Raw genomic sequence first — 15526 nt, 5'->3', positions numbered from 1 at the left:
TTTTATTTTGTAATATACTTTTGTTTCGCATCTACCCTTCATCACGATTCGGTCACTAAGAGCGAGCCTTCCTAAACTCTAATTAATTCTCATGGCCCTATCCCTAATCACATGACCACGATTAAGACAGTGCCCTAATGCTGCCTAACTAAGACCTTTACATAATTAAATCGCTTAATCATGAAGACTAATTGTGAATTGTGAATTTAAAGAGCAACGACATACCGTACAAAAAGAACTAAAGCGTTGTATTTTTTTTTTTAATAATAAATTTTGCGTCTTGTCTCCTAACCAACTTGAAATCCATTTCATTAATTAAAAGTTATTTTTTATTTAATATTACCAATATTTTAGAAAACAATTAAGAGCGAGAAAATGTACATCGTTTTCTCCTTCCCAAATGCTTATAATTAACGGCGAATAAATATCATAATAATAAATATTTATGAGAAAGCAACACTACAAACTGACATGTGATTTAACACGTGAAATGTTCGCATATGACCATGCGATTATTTACTGCGAGATATATATATATATATATATATATATTTATTCATCCAAATATCTGGAGAAAATAAAGTGAAATAATATTCATTTATGTATTTATTTAGTTTTGTCATTTTCTTGTAGGGTTATCAGAAAACACTGGTACGTGGCAGCATACTGTGAAGCGATGAGGTGTCAAGGATACACGTGTTGGATCTATGTATGGTTCTCGTCCGACATATCTCTGATGCCCAATCTCCGCCGTGTGATCTCCATGTCCCCCCCCCCTAACCATGGTTAGACTTAGCCCGTCGGTGGATTCGATCCACTCTTCCCCTGGGCTTATTGCCACACGTGCGCCTTCGCCAGTCGATCCAATTCCTCGCCGATTCCTCGCCGAAAGATCTCGTCGGCGTTCCGTGGCGCCCCACCACCCCACGAGTTAGTTACCGATCCGAAGGACACTTCGTACCACCTTCCGTGGCCATCCTCCCTTTTGATCTGAGCCGTCGGCTGGGTATGGGGATTGGATCCAATCCGTATACGATGAGGGTATCATCGTCCATAGGAACTCTAAAATTCTAACGCATTTAAATTTTACTCCCCTGTACTTTCTGAAGTTAAATAGCTTACTTGGCAAAATTTTCCAATTTGATATATGTTTCAAATACTAGACTTTTGTGGGGCTGTAAATGCAAAAACTCTAATGTGGCTTCACTTTGGGTTTGCACTAAGTGAGCAACAAGCACGGCTCGTCCTTTACTCTATTTAAACCAGCTGGGGAGCTCTTCCACGACCTCATCGCTCTCTCTCTCTCTCTCTCTCTCTCTCTCTTTTCCCCATTTCTTGATTTCCGCCTAAGATTAAGTAGTTTCCTCAAACATCTCAATGGCATCACCCAAATCCCTAGTAATGGAGCCAGCATTCGACGTCGACAAGCTCAGCTACGAGATCTTCTCCATCCTCGAGAGCAAGTTCCTTTTCGGCTACGATGACCCCAAGCTCTTCCTCTCTGCCGGATCCCTTCCCAACACACCGCCCAAGACACCGGCGAGGTCCGCCGCCGCCGCCTCCGGCGGTCGGGTCCGCGTCCTCTCCATCGACGGCGGTGGCCGCGCCGCCGACAGCCTTATCGCTGCCGCCGCCCTAGTCCGGCTCGAATGCTCCCTCCGCATGCGCTCCGGCGACCCTGCCTCGCGGATCGCCGACTTCTTTGACGTCGCCGCCGGATCCGGCGCCGGAGGGGTTTTGGCCGCCATGCTGTTTGCGCGAGGTCCCCAAGGGCGCCCTCTCTTCTCCGCCGAGGAGGCAATGGCGTTTCTCGCCGGGAACATCCACCGGAAACGGTGGTCCGGCGGCCGAAGGTGGCTTTTCCGGCGATCGGGTGGTGTGTACCACAAGGTGTTCGGCGAAATGACGTTGAGAGATATGTTGAAGCCGGTGCTTATCCCATGCTACGATCTCTCCACGAGGGGATTGTTCCTCTTCTCCAGGGCGGATGCGGTGGAGAGCGAGGGGTTCGACTTCCTCATGAGGGACGTGTGCACCGCCACGTGCGCGGGAGGTGAGGAGGCGGTGGAGATGAGGTCGGTGGACGGGAAGAGGAGGATCGCCGCCGTGGGCGGCGGGGTTGCGCTGGGGAACCCCACGGCTGCAGCCATCACACACGTGCTCAACAACAAGCACGAGTTCCCGCTCGCCGCCGGGGTCGAGGACCTCCTCGTCGTCTCCATCGGAGCCGGCGAGGCCGTGCACGGCGTTTCCCACGGATCGACTCCGTCGGCGGCAGAGATCGCGAGGATCGCAGCGGAGGGCGCCGCCGATATGGTACGGGACCCGTGCTTTAATTTTCGCGCCAGCTGTTTCCGACTTTCGTCTCTCTTATTTTTTTTCCCGGATTTTATCAGTAAATTTTTGCTGCATTTATTGCTCCGAGCAAACCGACAAAAATGTCGACTTTTGTCGACATTCATGAGGGTTTTTTTTTTTTTTTTTTTACACACAAAAAATTTATTTTAGAGTTTACTTTCTTTTTTCCCCCAAGTGACCACCTATAATTTATTCTAATTGTTCGGCTAAAATAAATAACTGAGGTTGCTTTCTTGACAATAATCAGGTGGATCAAGCAGTGGCAATGGCATTCGGACATAACAGGACAAGCAACTATCTCCGGATTCAGGTACCCATTGGTGGCCAATGAGAGAAGTTTACTCTTGAATTATAGAAGATTACTAAGATGCCGTTATAATTATTAACTCAGTAATTATAAATTACATAGGGTAATTTGTCCGTCTTCGGAGGAGGCCGCAATTTATCGAAAGAGGACAAGAAAAAGGTCATGAAGGTAGCAGAGGAGATGCTATTGCAAAGGAACGTAGAATCGATCCTTTTTCGAGGGAAGAAGTTAGCGGAGCAAACCAATGGCGAGAAATTAGAATGGTTTGCGCATGAGCTAATGACCGAGCATGAACGACGAAAGACTAGCCCTCTTCCAATGGTTATAATAAAACATGCGATGACACCCAGGTTGTCGTCGGCGACCACTTCCACAGTCACCACCACGGTCACTTCATCCACGACGGTGACTACCTCTCCGTCGCCGTCTCACTCTGCGTTAGCCGGTCGAGTGCTCACCGCAATGTTATGAGAAACAGAGGAATGATTATTTACTAAAATGAGTGTGTATGATTGAGTGAGGAAGTAGCTGATTTTTGTACATGTAAATTAGCAGAATCGTGATTATTGTATGATTCTTAGATTTTCCCCCACTTCAATTTGCCAGTAATGAACTATCCAATTAATAGAGAGATATCTACATGTGACCAGGTGAACTACTAGTTGGTCCTTTTGGCAACAAAAGATATTGTCTCCTAGCTATGAGTGCCAGTCTTGCTGTAATGCCACTGGTTTACTGATGAGATTGTTTCACATTGAAAGTTGACTAAACTTACTAATCTAAAATATGGGATAATTATACTTAAACTTTATAAATTATTATCTATTTATATAAATCATTCATTTTATTCATCGTGACAGCTTGACTCTCTTAAATTGTTAGATCAAAATTTTTTTTTTTTTTTAAAAAGAACGAATAAAAAGATGTATATGAGAATGAGTTATAAGGCAGGGTGTCTAATATTCTTTTTTTTGTTTTGTTTTTTTAAATCAGTGTTTAGGAAAGGAGTTGGAGTTGGTGTTAGATAAAGATACGATACAAGTGAGTGGGACGGCGAGTAAACATCTCAGATACACCTCGGGCAGCTAAAACATCCTCCAGTCCTGATACTGCCACGTCGACTCTCAGTTGCTGGGTCCCACCTCCGACCATTTCTGGCGTGATTAGCGGTACGTGGAAACGTGAACCGAGGCCCCATCGCCACTCCGTTACGGACCCGGTTAGTGCCTAACTCGTCCCCTTTTTGCACCCTGGCCCTCTCTGCCCTCTGATCACACCGACTCCTACACTCACCCACTCCGATCCATCTCTTTTGAGATTTCTCCTTTGTTTTTGTTTTTTTTTTTCCTTTTCCTTTTTCACAGAGTTTAAAATAATTTTCAAAACTTATTACACAAATATCTGTGTCCTCATGGTTGCTTTATCATCTAATAATTTTTAAGTTTTTCGGTCAACATATAATCTAACACTCCTAACTATTTAAATCTTAAATATTATCACTATTAATGATTCGCTTTCTCCATCAATAATTCACTATTTTAATCTATTTTTATAATATTTTTTTAAAAAAAAAAAAAATATATATATATATATATATAAATAAGTCAAGTGTAACTAATGTAGAATATTTATCAAGATAATAACTGACCGGCGAATTTTTTTTTTATATAAAAAAAAGAAGTAAAAGATAAAACAGCATATGAGGGGGGTGCATAAATGGGTGCTGTCTAGGATAAGTAGGAAGTAGAAATAGAAGAAGCTACGAATCCAAGGGTGGCTCACCCATTTATATGTCCAGCTTTGCATGAGCTGTGTATTTCTTTCTACCTCACACCCTTATATGGTGCAGCAGATCCAGGGGTAACTCAAAAATCTATTTCTGTTAAGTCTCCTCACTCCATTGAACCATGTTCTGGATCGGATCAAATCCACCCTGGGTTGCACCAGTTTCCTCCACGCGCCAGAGGGTTGGAGGAATCTTTCCGGTTACTACGTTCCCCGGATTCTCCAATCCAAACGCAGCACGTGCAAAATAATATTAAAAATAACGAGGAAGGCGAATCTATGTTCCTAGGGATAGGGTTCGGAGACAAGAAGGTAACCTCCTGGAAAGAGGGTCAAGCTAATTAATCATATTAATTACTCTTAACAGTTTACATTAGCTAAGTAACAGCTCATCATTTTGTTCTCATTTGCCATTGGATTTTAACTTTAATATTACAACTAATTAAGTAGTTACACGTGCATCATTTACTCCTCTCTACTTGCTTTGTCGCCTGTAAATTATATAGTCTCATCTCTTAATCTTTTTTGTCTTATCTCTTAAACCCTTATGATCTACAAAATATGTATTAATAATCCTTGAAATAATATATAAATATATGTATGTCCAATCATTTGAAATTATCTGTATTCAAATGCATGGCCACATATGCTTGTAGAGCAGGACATTTCAAGTGAAACTTGGTGAGTAAGTATCATAATTTCCCCTTAGACATAGATGAGCAAAGTACTATTATTTCTTATACTTTTTGTTACACTAGATTAGATTGATCTATATTATATCTCATGTCATCGAATAGTAATCCATGATATCTATAACCTTATATTATCTTTGCATGAGGTCCAACCCTAGATTAGATGCTTTCAAGTGACTATTGAAACATACCAACTAACTTAGCTAGGTGCTCGAATAAGATAGGACCCATGAATATAATTCCAAAAATCACATGGACCCAAGATAAGATCCAACTTCTCCTTGATTTTACTTGCTTGCACTAAGTGTATATATATATATATATATATATATATATATATATATATATATCCCTTCAAGAAGAAGAAAAAGATCAAAGTCATGATTATATGCAATTCATTAGCTAGCATTGGTAATTGGCATGATTCCTCAAGTACATTATGCTAATGGATGATCAACTTGCATGGTTTGTGAGGCATCATAACTAATGGAATGAAGAACTAATTATGGATAGAGATGAAGTTAGTAGTCATGGTGGGCATCTAAAGTCAAAATGGTAATTAAAGGTCTCATAGACCATCTTCTTGCTTCGTTAGTGCTAGTGAATTGTAATCAAGGCTACTCCCACTTTCTTGGAAATATATACTAAGTGGAGATCACAAGTAAAGCCTAGAATGGTTCATGGATATATGTTCAAAATTCTTAGGGATAGATAGATGAAATTAACTTTCCATGATGGAAGTAACAACAACAACAACACAATAAAGTCTATTGAATGGCGAATTCCAAGGAGTGGATGAGCACTTATCTCTTTAATTTGTTAGCTTATGGGGACCATGTAATATCTTGTGTAAGAATTAAGGCTTTCTAGTGCAATTTAATAACATCTCCATTTTTTGCTCATTGTTTTGGCCCACTATGGTGGGCATTGGGATTAGAATGGTATGGTGAAATTGGAGGGAATTTTCTTAAAAAGAAAGAAACAAGATCAAAATAAGATGCAAAGTTGCAGAGAGTTCTTCTTGCCAGAATTGATTTAAATTACTATTGGCGGTTTGAAGTTTGAGTTTTGAACATTGCTAGCAGCTACCATTATTGTGTTCCCTAACTACATTCAATCTTTGTAGCTTCTCTTTTGACTAGAAGAAAAGGAGAGATCTTTTTTTTTTTTGCATGCATGCATGCTCTTCTTCTATTATTTTGTTTGAATTAAAGGGCACGGCTCATCAATGGGTGGTTGGGGATTTAGCTTTGCTTTTGATGGTCCTTCTTCCATGGAAGAAGTAATAGTTAAATATATAGTGGACCATGCATCCATCTCAATAGTATCTAGCAGCTATCTTTCTATCTATCAATCTCAATTAAAGCATGTTTCAAAATTGAATCTTGCAAAGAAAAAGTTGAGGCAGAAGTAAGAAAAAGTGACCACCACTTTTTGATCATCTAGTACATATAGAAGGATGTGCTAACTTTATCTACATAAAATGAAGAGATTTGTTTACATAATTGACGCTGTATTTTTTAAAATATCATAATTACTGCTGAAATTATATTATTATTTTGAGAATATTATTCGCCATTCTGTCAGATAAATTTAACTAATCATAATTAAAACACAACTAAGATAAAAGTTTTTTTTAATTGTATAGATGATTAAATTAAAAAGTAGTTTAAAGGAATATTTTTTATTTTATGTGAGACAAAAATTATTGATAAATATTTTACAAATCTAAACTTTCAAAAATAGAGTGCTTTAGTCATTTACATGTATTTCTTTAAATTTTAATAATAATTTGTTACAAATATTATGTTAAAAATTAATTAACAGATTTTAGTAGAAATTTAAAAATTTTAAAGAATGTACCGGTACTTATGATATTTTGAATTTTTTTAGCGGCGATTACATAATAATTTTTTAAAGTAATGAAAAATTATTATAGTTTGACTATATTATATTAAAACTCTCTTAATTATTTATAAATAAATCCTAATATTTCATCTATTTTAAATAATATATCTCACTCCTCTAATATGACCTTTGAGATTAGCAACAAAAAAAGCCCAGATAGCCTTCTTAGCCGAAAAGACCGGCATCTATTGATAACCTTTCACAATGTGGATCCAAATTGGCCCATAGATTACTGGGCCGAGCCTGAGCTATGGAATTGGGACAAAAAAAAATAAAAATTAAACGATTGGGCTCGGGCTTAAGCTAGAAAGCTACTCGATAGTCCACATTGGAAGAATCTACCACATCCACACCTGGAGAAATATTTGCTTTAAAGCTTTTTTTTTGGGAAAATTCTCACTGCAAAGATATGCGTATCTACAACAAAACCCTAAAATAAATTAAAGACAAATATATATATATATATATATATATATATATATATATATATATATATCACAATTCTATAAAAAGTTCCAGGAGACCCTCTTCAAGGTAATTTGATTCATCTCTCATTTTCATATCAGATACAGTAAGATTTCTATGTTTTTTTTTTTTGGTCTTCTTGACAAACAATTAAAAGATCAGGCCATGTTGTTGAGGTTTGAAGATCTCCAGGTTGACTACAACGAATCAAAGCTTTCTCTAAGCAACAGTAAGCACGGTAAGGATGAGATCGATCTCCAACTCCACGCCTTCGCGACGAAAGACGAGTCCTCCTCGCTCCGGGAAGCGCAGTTAGCTCGGTTCGCCATCCGGTCGACGAAAGACCGGCAGTGGCTGCATGACGGAGAGCTGTCGAGGGTTGCGGCCGGCGAGGTCGACGGCAGTGTCTATAGCAAAGCCTTCTCTTATCAGCTTGAGCTCTTCATGGAACCCGAGTCATCTTGGAGCATTGTATGCTATATGATGTCTCAGGTGGAAGAGATTGGTTATGGAGATGGAGATCGAGTTGAGGTTTGGGGTCATTACATTTGCCAGTTCTTGAAGGTGGCGGCGCGTTTGGGTGCCGAGATGGGATGCCGGGCGATGCCGGTGGTCGTGGAGTTTAGTTTGTAGCATTAGCGTACGCAGTCCGCACTATTTGATCCGGTTGGGGTGATTTATCTCAAAATTGTTTAGATATTTAAATAATATATTTGCAGTTCTAAATAGTTGTAACAAGTAGTTGTATTTTTACCAATTTTTTTTTTTCACATTGCTTATATAAAATCAGATCTTAATTATACTTTCAACCTTTTCAATATATTATTGTTTTAAGTTTAGGACTAAATTACTCTTAAGGTCAAATAAAATAAAATAATAGAATATTGAGATTAATTAGGTAATATAAAATCAGATGTTAATTATACTTTCATCTGTTTGATTTCTTGACCTTTTATTTTTTTCAAACCAAGTTTATTTATTAAGTTCATATTGAAATAAATATAAATACTGAAATAAGGATGAACAACTTGTTGACCAATTTCAACAATACATATATGCAACTCGTATGATCATGATTGTTGAAACGTAGATCAAAGTCTCTTGGCCTTTTCTCATAAACAAATCAAGAAATATATTGATTGTTAACATTTTGATAAGCCACTGCTTCGTTTGGTGTCTATGGATGGTTGTAGCTACGGGGAGAAAACTTAGTTGACCTCAAGATCGGTTCACTTTCAGTTTTAAAAATAGTACAACATATTCATAGAAAAAGTTGAATACTTTTGAAATTTCAACATACTTTGTCTGTAAGCCACCTCTACTTAAGAATGGCAAAATATTTGATCATTCTTTTGTTTTTTATGCAAGTATAAACTATATATATATATATATATATTTTTGAAATGTGATAGATGTTTTATACTAGTATAGCATATTCATGGGTAGAAAAGGGTTCTTATTAAACTTGCTTAGCTTGAATTTTTAATCGGTAACTTAGTCTTTTTCGTGTCTGTATTATAAGAAATTAATATAAAAAAAACTATATGTTCATCATTTATTATTATTCGCATCTTACCGTATGTATATTTATTTTTCTTACCTAAACAAAATCATGGGTTAACTTTAGGCCTAATAAGTTATTAGAGAAAAGAATATATATGGTTTTTCTTATAGACTATCAGCGTTTAATATTTCTCGTCATGGAAGCAATAAAAACATCACAAAATAAATTATAAGCGGACAAAGTCAAAATTTGACCAAGGAATATTTCCACCAAGTTGTTGGGATTGGAAGTGATGGCGTGGACTAATGGCGATGCGCCTTTTGACACGAATCCATATTTAAAACGTTCTCACTAAACCAAAACATATGCATAGGGGGGACGAATTTAATTTGCATGCATGGTCATACAAACCGACTCCCCTTTGACTATTATAATAATATTAAATAAATATTACATATTTTTAATTTTGGGATTATCAACAACCCTTCTCAACCACACGATTACCGTGCTTACGTGCGCTTGACGTATGCAAGTGGCTTTTGGCAATGGCTCAGAGAGTAGTCAATACGTGAGGATTTAGGATAATAGTGGGAGAAGAGCTCAGAGAGTCAGCGGTAGAGACGGTAGTGGTTGGAAAAAAGAAGAAGAAAAGATTAAGAGATTAAAGAAGGACTAATTATATAGTGAAAACCTTATCTGCAGACTAATGGGATGGGCTTTGTTCGATAACGTTGAATAATTGAGAGTTTAAGTTGTAGATAGTAATATTAAAATTCTTTGGGAAAATTACATCTTACTCTCTTTTCTGATAAAGATCGAACCCTGTTCACACTTTCGCCCGAACTTCCTCTTAGTTTCGTTTCCATTCTTCCATGTGTTTATTTCTTTAGATTGCGCCTGCCGCCGTGGCACTAGCTCTTAAAGGGGACGAGGCGTGGCTTCCTCCTACTAACCTGAGCTGCGGGAGTTCTTGGGTCTCTTCAATCCAAAATCTTCAGGTGTCTTTTCTTATCTTTTCTTGTGTTCTCCCTCAATCTTGTGGTCTATTTGGAGGAATTTGGTTTGCCGTGTCTTCTTGCAAGTTTTTGAGGATTTATTGTTGTATTTTTTATTATTGGAAAAATCTGATTTTGGTACATTTGTTGTTGCAAATTTGGGTTTTTTTTTTTATGTACTAGTGAGGCATGATTTTGTTAGTTCTACTTCTTGCCTTCTTTGCAGGCAGAGTTGGAAATCGCTCTTATTTTCGTTCTATTTGATGGTTTCTCATAAAAATTGGTATCTCTTTTCTCTTCCTCTCTGTGCCAATTGTGTAGGTAAAGATTCTTGATCAGAGCATCAAAGTATTATCTTGTTCTGTGCAAGCTTAGCTAGCTTTGCATAGTAAAATCAGAAGAAGGAAAATTGTGTGTGTGTGTGTGTGTGTGTGTTTTCTATTACCGTATGATGTATATTTAAAATTTACAAGGAAGGAATCCTTAATTTCCAAGTATTGATATGCATGATCACTTTCTATGCATTTGGCAATATCTGATCCCTTTTGTTCTTCAATTTTTTTTTTCTAGGGGCAACATAGTTCATTTGGAGCATCGTGCAAAATTCACACGCAAATTAACTGGTTTACTCACTCAGGAATGACTTGTTTCCCTTTTATATGCAAAAGGAGGAATAATTCCAAGCACGGAACTTTTCAGATAGATGCAGGTAAATGAGTTGAAATTTGGGTGATCTTGCATAAAAAAGTATAGCAATCGTATCCTGTTACTCCACTGGATGTAGTGCAATTGACAGCATATAAGGATTTAGGGCTTTGTCATGTATTTGTGTTTTTGACTTTTGTCTAAATATAAGCATATAACTGAGGTGCGGTTCATTTGCAGATGTTCCAGGGATCGAAAATGTAAGGTTCTATTCCTACAAGGAACTGAAGAGTGCCACTGAAGACTTCAGTGCTGTTAATAAAATTGGTCAGGGTGGCTTTGGTTCTGTCTACAAAGTGAGTTATTGTATGCTAGCAACTTAAACATAAACCGATCTTTTGATGATCACTAATGCCCAAATTTATTTTTGCAGGGAAAACTTAAGGATGGTTCACTTATTGCTATAAAGGTGCTATCCTCTGAGTCGAGGCAAGGAGTGCAAGAATTTCTGAATGAGCTTTGTGTCATCTCCAATATACTACATGAGAACCTTGTTAATCTGTATGGATGTTGCGTGGAAGAAGATCACAGGATTTTGGTCTATAAATATCTTGAGAATAATAGCCTTGCACAGACTCTTCTTGGTAAGTTCAGGTTCCAACTTGCCATTTCTGTGCCAAATATACAAGAATATATTGTATTATGTCATAATTATTGATTGTATTTAATCTTGTATGCAATCTGAGATCTCTTTCCTGTCTGTCAGGCAGGGGTTGCAGCAATATTCAGTTCGATTGGAGAACACGATCAAGAATCTGCATTGGAGTTGCTCGTGGGCTTGCATTCCTTCATGAGGAAGTCCAACCCCCTATTGTGCATCGAGATATTAAAGCAAGTAATATTCTTCTCGATAAGGATCTCACCCCTAAAATTTCAGATTTTGGTCTGGCAAAGCTCTTTCCATCAAATATGACGCATATCAGCACTCGAGTTGCTGGAACAATGTGAGTTAGGCTTCTCCTTCTTGATTTTTCCTATATTAATACATTTTCTGGATTTAAAGGAAAAAAGAGACCTATAATATTGGATAAATAAGGTGTTGTGACTGTTCGAGTTGCGTTTTTTGCTCATTTCATGGATAGAATTCGTCAAAGTTTTGTATACAGCATCTGCCACTTAGAAAGTTTTCCTTAATAGCAAACAATTTTAATCTTTTCCAGAGGTTACCTGGCACCGGAGTATGCAATTCGTGGGCAGTTAACAAAGAGGGCAGATGTATACAGCTTTGGTGTTCTTCTGTTAGAAATAGTAACCGGCAGATCTAACACAAATACATTATTGCCTTATGAAGATCAGTTCCTCCTTGACAGGGTAAGCAATGAATTATTTGATTGCCATTCATAGTCAATCTATTACTTACACAGATAGTACTTCTTTTCCCTTTATTTTCCTGATTCTTTGTGTCCCATCTGTATGAGGGAAACCTGTAATACGTTTCACTTGCATTTTTATGATAGTGAATTGTAACAGTATGTTATACACTAGACAATGAAATGCAGGGAGAACTATTGAACTTTTTATGTCATATTACAGTAGTAGAAATTAGAAACACTACATTAGGCTAAGGGTTAACCGTCTACAAATTTTTGTTCTCTAATGTGCTATTTGTGAGAAATTATCCTAGCAACCTAAGCTAAAGAGATGATTTTGAAATTTGAGAGAGAATGTGCAGTGATATGGAGTTGTCTGTGTCTTCTCATCATTTCAGTCAACTTTTGATAGCCATCATTAGCAAATTAAACACAAAAATTGGGAAACAATGTGAATGTCTTTGTAATATTTTAGAACATCAAAATAATATGATTGCCTTTTCATATATCTACAATTTTCATTTGCCCCTTTCTCAACAAGTAGTGATCAAGGGAAAATCTCTTTAGGAAGCAAGATAAGAAAGCAAGCTTAAATACCTGTCCTATTTCTCTAAAATCCATGTATATGTCATTTGACCGTAAGTCAATTAAATAAAATGAAAGTCTATCTTCAAGATGAGACTGGAGCCAAGAAAGCGGTGGGCTTGTCCCTGCAGTGACGGCTAGTTCTGTGAGTTGACCCATTTGATCAGTTAATCAGATATTTGGGCAGGATGATGGATAGAATTGGAATGCCATCTAATATCCTTTCTTTATCCATCTGCCAATTCTTGATGCTCCTCAAGTCAAGCACTGTGGGAAGAGTAGTGAAGACTAGCTAACTAATAATCTATTAATAAAGCCACCCTATGCGTCTTCCGAATTTTCTGGTCGGAAGTTACTGGTTGACACAATTTTGGAGGCCTTGATGGCTTAGAGAATTCTTGGATATGTTATGATTGATAATAATGCTGTTAAATTGGTGATCTGATGTCTTTGTTGGGTAAAGGTGTTGATGTGTTCTGGCACTAAATGTGAGATTCATTTATAGGTTTAACACATTAAATTCTTGGCACAATGATCTTTAATCTTTTGTTGAATCTCCTTGATATGTTAGTCTGTTATTATGATATTTCTTTTATATGCTATCCAGTTTTATAGTGGAAAAGCTGTTTAATTTCTCCTGTGATAGCAAATGATTCTTATCTTATCTTGCAGACATGGGCACTATACGAGCGCGATGAGCTCAGTAAAATTGTAGACACTTCCCTGAGTGATGATTCTGACGTAAAGGAAGCATGCATGTTTTTGAAGGTTGGTCTCTTGTGCACCCAAGACAACCCACTAGTGAGACCCTCAATGTCCAAGGTTGTCAAGATGCTGACCGGTGAGAGATGTGCCGACGTGAAGATCACCAAGCCTGGCCTGATCACCGACTTTATGGACCTGAAGACTCGGAAGCCTACTGAACCAGACACAAACTCTGGCTTGTCTCCAGTGGAGGAATTGTCGTCGACCTCTGGTGACACCTCTGGTAGCACTTCACACACATAACTCACCCTTTCTGTAGTAATAGATGTTTTTTTATTCTTCTGAATATTGCTTTCAGTGAAGCAACATGTGCATTCTTTTGTAGGCTCAATGTACAATTTAGAGAGGTTGGTTTCTACAGTTTCTTATCGTATAGGTTGGAATTGTAAACTTAAAAGTGCATAATAGAAGTAAGATTTGTAATACAGAGAATCTGAAACATACTGTACATAGCGAAAGTTGATTTTTTTTTTTTTTCCTTCTCTTTTCAATGTAAGAAATTCTGGGGTTTACTTGTTGTCTTACTGGTGTCGAAATCTGCAATTGGTCATAGAAGCAAACTGAATTTGATTTTACGTAGTCATTTTTTTTTCTTTCTTTCTTTCGGTTATTAAATAGGCAGAGGGGAGGATGAAAGAAAGAAAGAAAGAAGGAAAGAAATTACATGGCTATCAGTGTTGATAAATTGACTATCATAGCTCATGAGAGACTTAAGCGGGGAGGAGGAAGAAACGCACAATAAATTCTTTTCTTTTATACACAAAATTAGTTATACAAGTTGTGCATGCCTACAGTCACTGAGCCAAGCTTGTGTTCATCTTTGAAGTTTGAACAATGTTATACAAAGTTGAAAGATGAACTCCACGGAAATGTTATTGACTGACATGGTTCAAATTGGGATTCGAATTCGATCTGACTCGATTCCAAATCTTTCCAACTATTAGGCAGATCGGATATAGATCATGATATTTGATTCCATTTAGACGTAATTTGAATAAGAATACTATCAAAGTTAAATACTGTTCATGTAGAAGTACGTTTTTTTTTATATACCACTAGAATAAAAAAATTTCTAATAATAAAACACTTATTGAAAAAGATTTTTTTCCCACCCAAAAGATATGTAACATGATTCACACTCAATGCATGGTAACTAAAAGAGATTATATAATAATAGAGAATCACAATACCACAATAATATAAGATTTACGTGGTTCACCCTAGTGAGAAGAAACTTCTTACCACAAGAGACAATAACATCATCTCCTCTGGGATAGCCAAGAAAGAAGGTAATATCAATATGCTCTCTTCAACCCACTCAGAATTAGGTTTGTCATGATAGTGAATTTTGTTTTATACTGTGTGGTTTTCTCTTTGAGAAGGGTTTCCACATTAATATAATGCTTTAGCTCCCTTTTAACTTTTGGTGTTGTTAAATTATATATACATATATATTTTTTAATTGACATTATTGCTATAGCTTATCATTGTAATATGTCTTGTGTGAGAAAGAGAGCTTCTTTACAAAAAAAAATCTCTTGATTCAATTTCCAAAGTCAATTGTAGAAGCATAAATTTTGACCGCTTTATAAAATGAACTCATGTGGAGAAGAAAAATACCAAGATAATCCATTCAAATGCCTACTTTGAAGTACCTTAATTGGTGTCTGTTCTCCATTTCTTCTCAACAAAAAGACCAAAAAAAAAAAAATTTTGAATTGTCTTCTAACCCAAAATTTATCTGTTCAACCCCCTCAAACTAACAAATCTTGATGATATCTAGGCCGCAAAATGGCCTACATTTTGGGATATCATGAAAAATCTCGTAGTACTAATGTCACACAACTCAATCATAACACTCAATTTAGAATGGCAGAAACTTCAACTGGCAAAGGAAAAACTTATACTTCTATACGTGGGCTCTGGCTTACCGAGTTCCTCATACCATACCTTGAAAACATCAGCGACTTCTCTTTCTCTTTTCTTTCTTTTTACTTTTTACAAACTAGGTCTGTTTTTCAAACTTCTTGTTTAATAAATCGGCCAGCTTCCAAAAACTACTCTAGAAAATAGACATATTTTTGCAAGAAACAAAAAAAAACTTTTCCAGCTGCCATAGAAGAATTAAAATGAGAGTGTGAGAGAAT

The 15526-nt window shown here is 37.0% G+C and overlaps 2 protein-coding genes across 3 annotated transcripts; both read left to right on the top strand.

Moving 5' to 3' along the window:
• Nucleotides 1-1216: 1216 nt before the first annotated feature.
• Nucleotides 1217-3257, top strand: LOC140784344 (patatin-like protein 3). Its single transcript, XM_073131694.1, has 3 exons — nucleotides 1217-2316; nucleotides 2606-2668; nucleotides 2768-3257. Exons 1-3 carry the CDS (start codon nucleotides 1378-1380, stop codon nucleotides 3134-3136), a joined length of 1371 nt encoding a protein of 456 aa, XP_072987795.1. The 5' UTR covers nucleotides 1217-1377; the 3' UTR covers nucleotides 3137-3257.
• A 6600-nt stretch (nucleotides 3258-9857) lies between these two features.
• LOC140785008 (cold-responsive protein kinase 1) lies at nucleotides 9858-13804 on the top strand. Of its 2 annotated transcripts, none has more exons than XM_073132684.1 (7): nucleotides 9858-10017; nucleotides 10585-10723; nucleotides 10900-11015; nucleotides 11093-11303; nucleotides 11426-11663; nucleotides 11880-12030; nucleotides 13287-13804. In XM_073132684.1, exons 2-7 carry the CDS (start codon nucleotides 10654-10656, stop codon nucleotides 13620-13622), a joined length of 1122 nt encoding a protein of 373 aa, XP_072988785.1. In that variant the 5' UTR covers nucleotides 9858-10017; nucleotides 10585-10653; the 3' UTR covers nucleotides 13623-13804. The 2 variants fall into 2 exon arrangements, with proteins under 2 accessions (XP_072988785.1, XP_072988786.1); XM_073132685.1 differs by lacking the exon at nucleotides 9858-10017 and adding an exon at nucleotides 10241-10335.
• Nucleotides 13805-15526: the final 1722 nt, after the last annotated feature.

Source organism: Typha latifolia, chromosome 3 (genome assembly GCF_019914945.1).
Source record: "Typha latifolia isolate L0001 chromosome 3, TyphaL0001v2, whole genome shotgun sequence".
NCBI lineage: Eukaryota > Viridiplantae > Streptophyta > Magnoliopsida > Poales > Typhaceae > Typha > Typha latifolia.
This window is presented reverse-complemented; position numbering and strand designations above follow the sequence as displayed.

What these genes read in the sequence shown, in the direction of transcription:
- LOC140784344 (XM_073131694.1), top strand. Translation starts at nt 1,378, where the DNA reads ATGGCATCACCCAAATCCCTAGTAATGGAGCCAGCATTCGACGTCGAC. An exon ending in CGGAGGGCGCCGCCGATATG is followed by an intron (nt 2,317 to 2,605) that starts GTACGGGACCCG and finishes GACAATAATCAG; the next exon opens with GTGGATCAAGCAGTGGCAAT. An exon ending in GCAACTATCTCCGGATTCAG is followed by an intron (nt 2,669 to 2,767) that starts GTACCCATTGGT and finishes TAAATTACATAG; the next exon opens with GGTAATTTGTCCGTCTTCGG.
- LOC140785008 (XM_073132684.1), top strand. Translation starts at nt 10,654, where the DNA reads ATGACTTGTTTCCCTTTTATATGCAAAAGGAGGAATAATTCCAAGCAC. An exon ending in AACTTTTCAGATAGATGCAG is followed by an intron (nt 10,724 to 10,899) that starts GTAAATGAGTTG and finishes GTTCATTTGCAG; the next exon opens with ATGTTCCAGGGATCGAAAAT. An exon ending in GCTTTGGTTCTGTCTACAAA is followed by an intron (nt 11,016 to 11,092) that starts GTGAGTTATTGT and finishes TTATTTTTGCAG; the next exon opens with GGAAAACTTAAGGATGGTTC.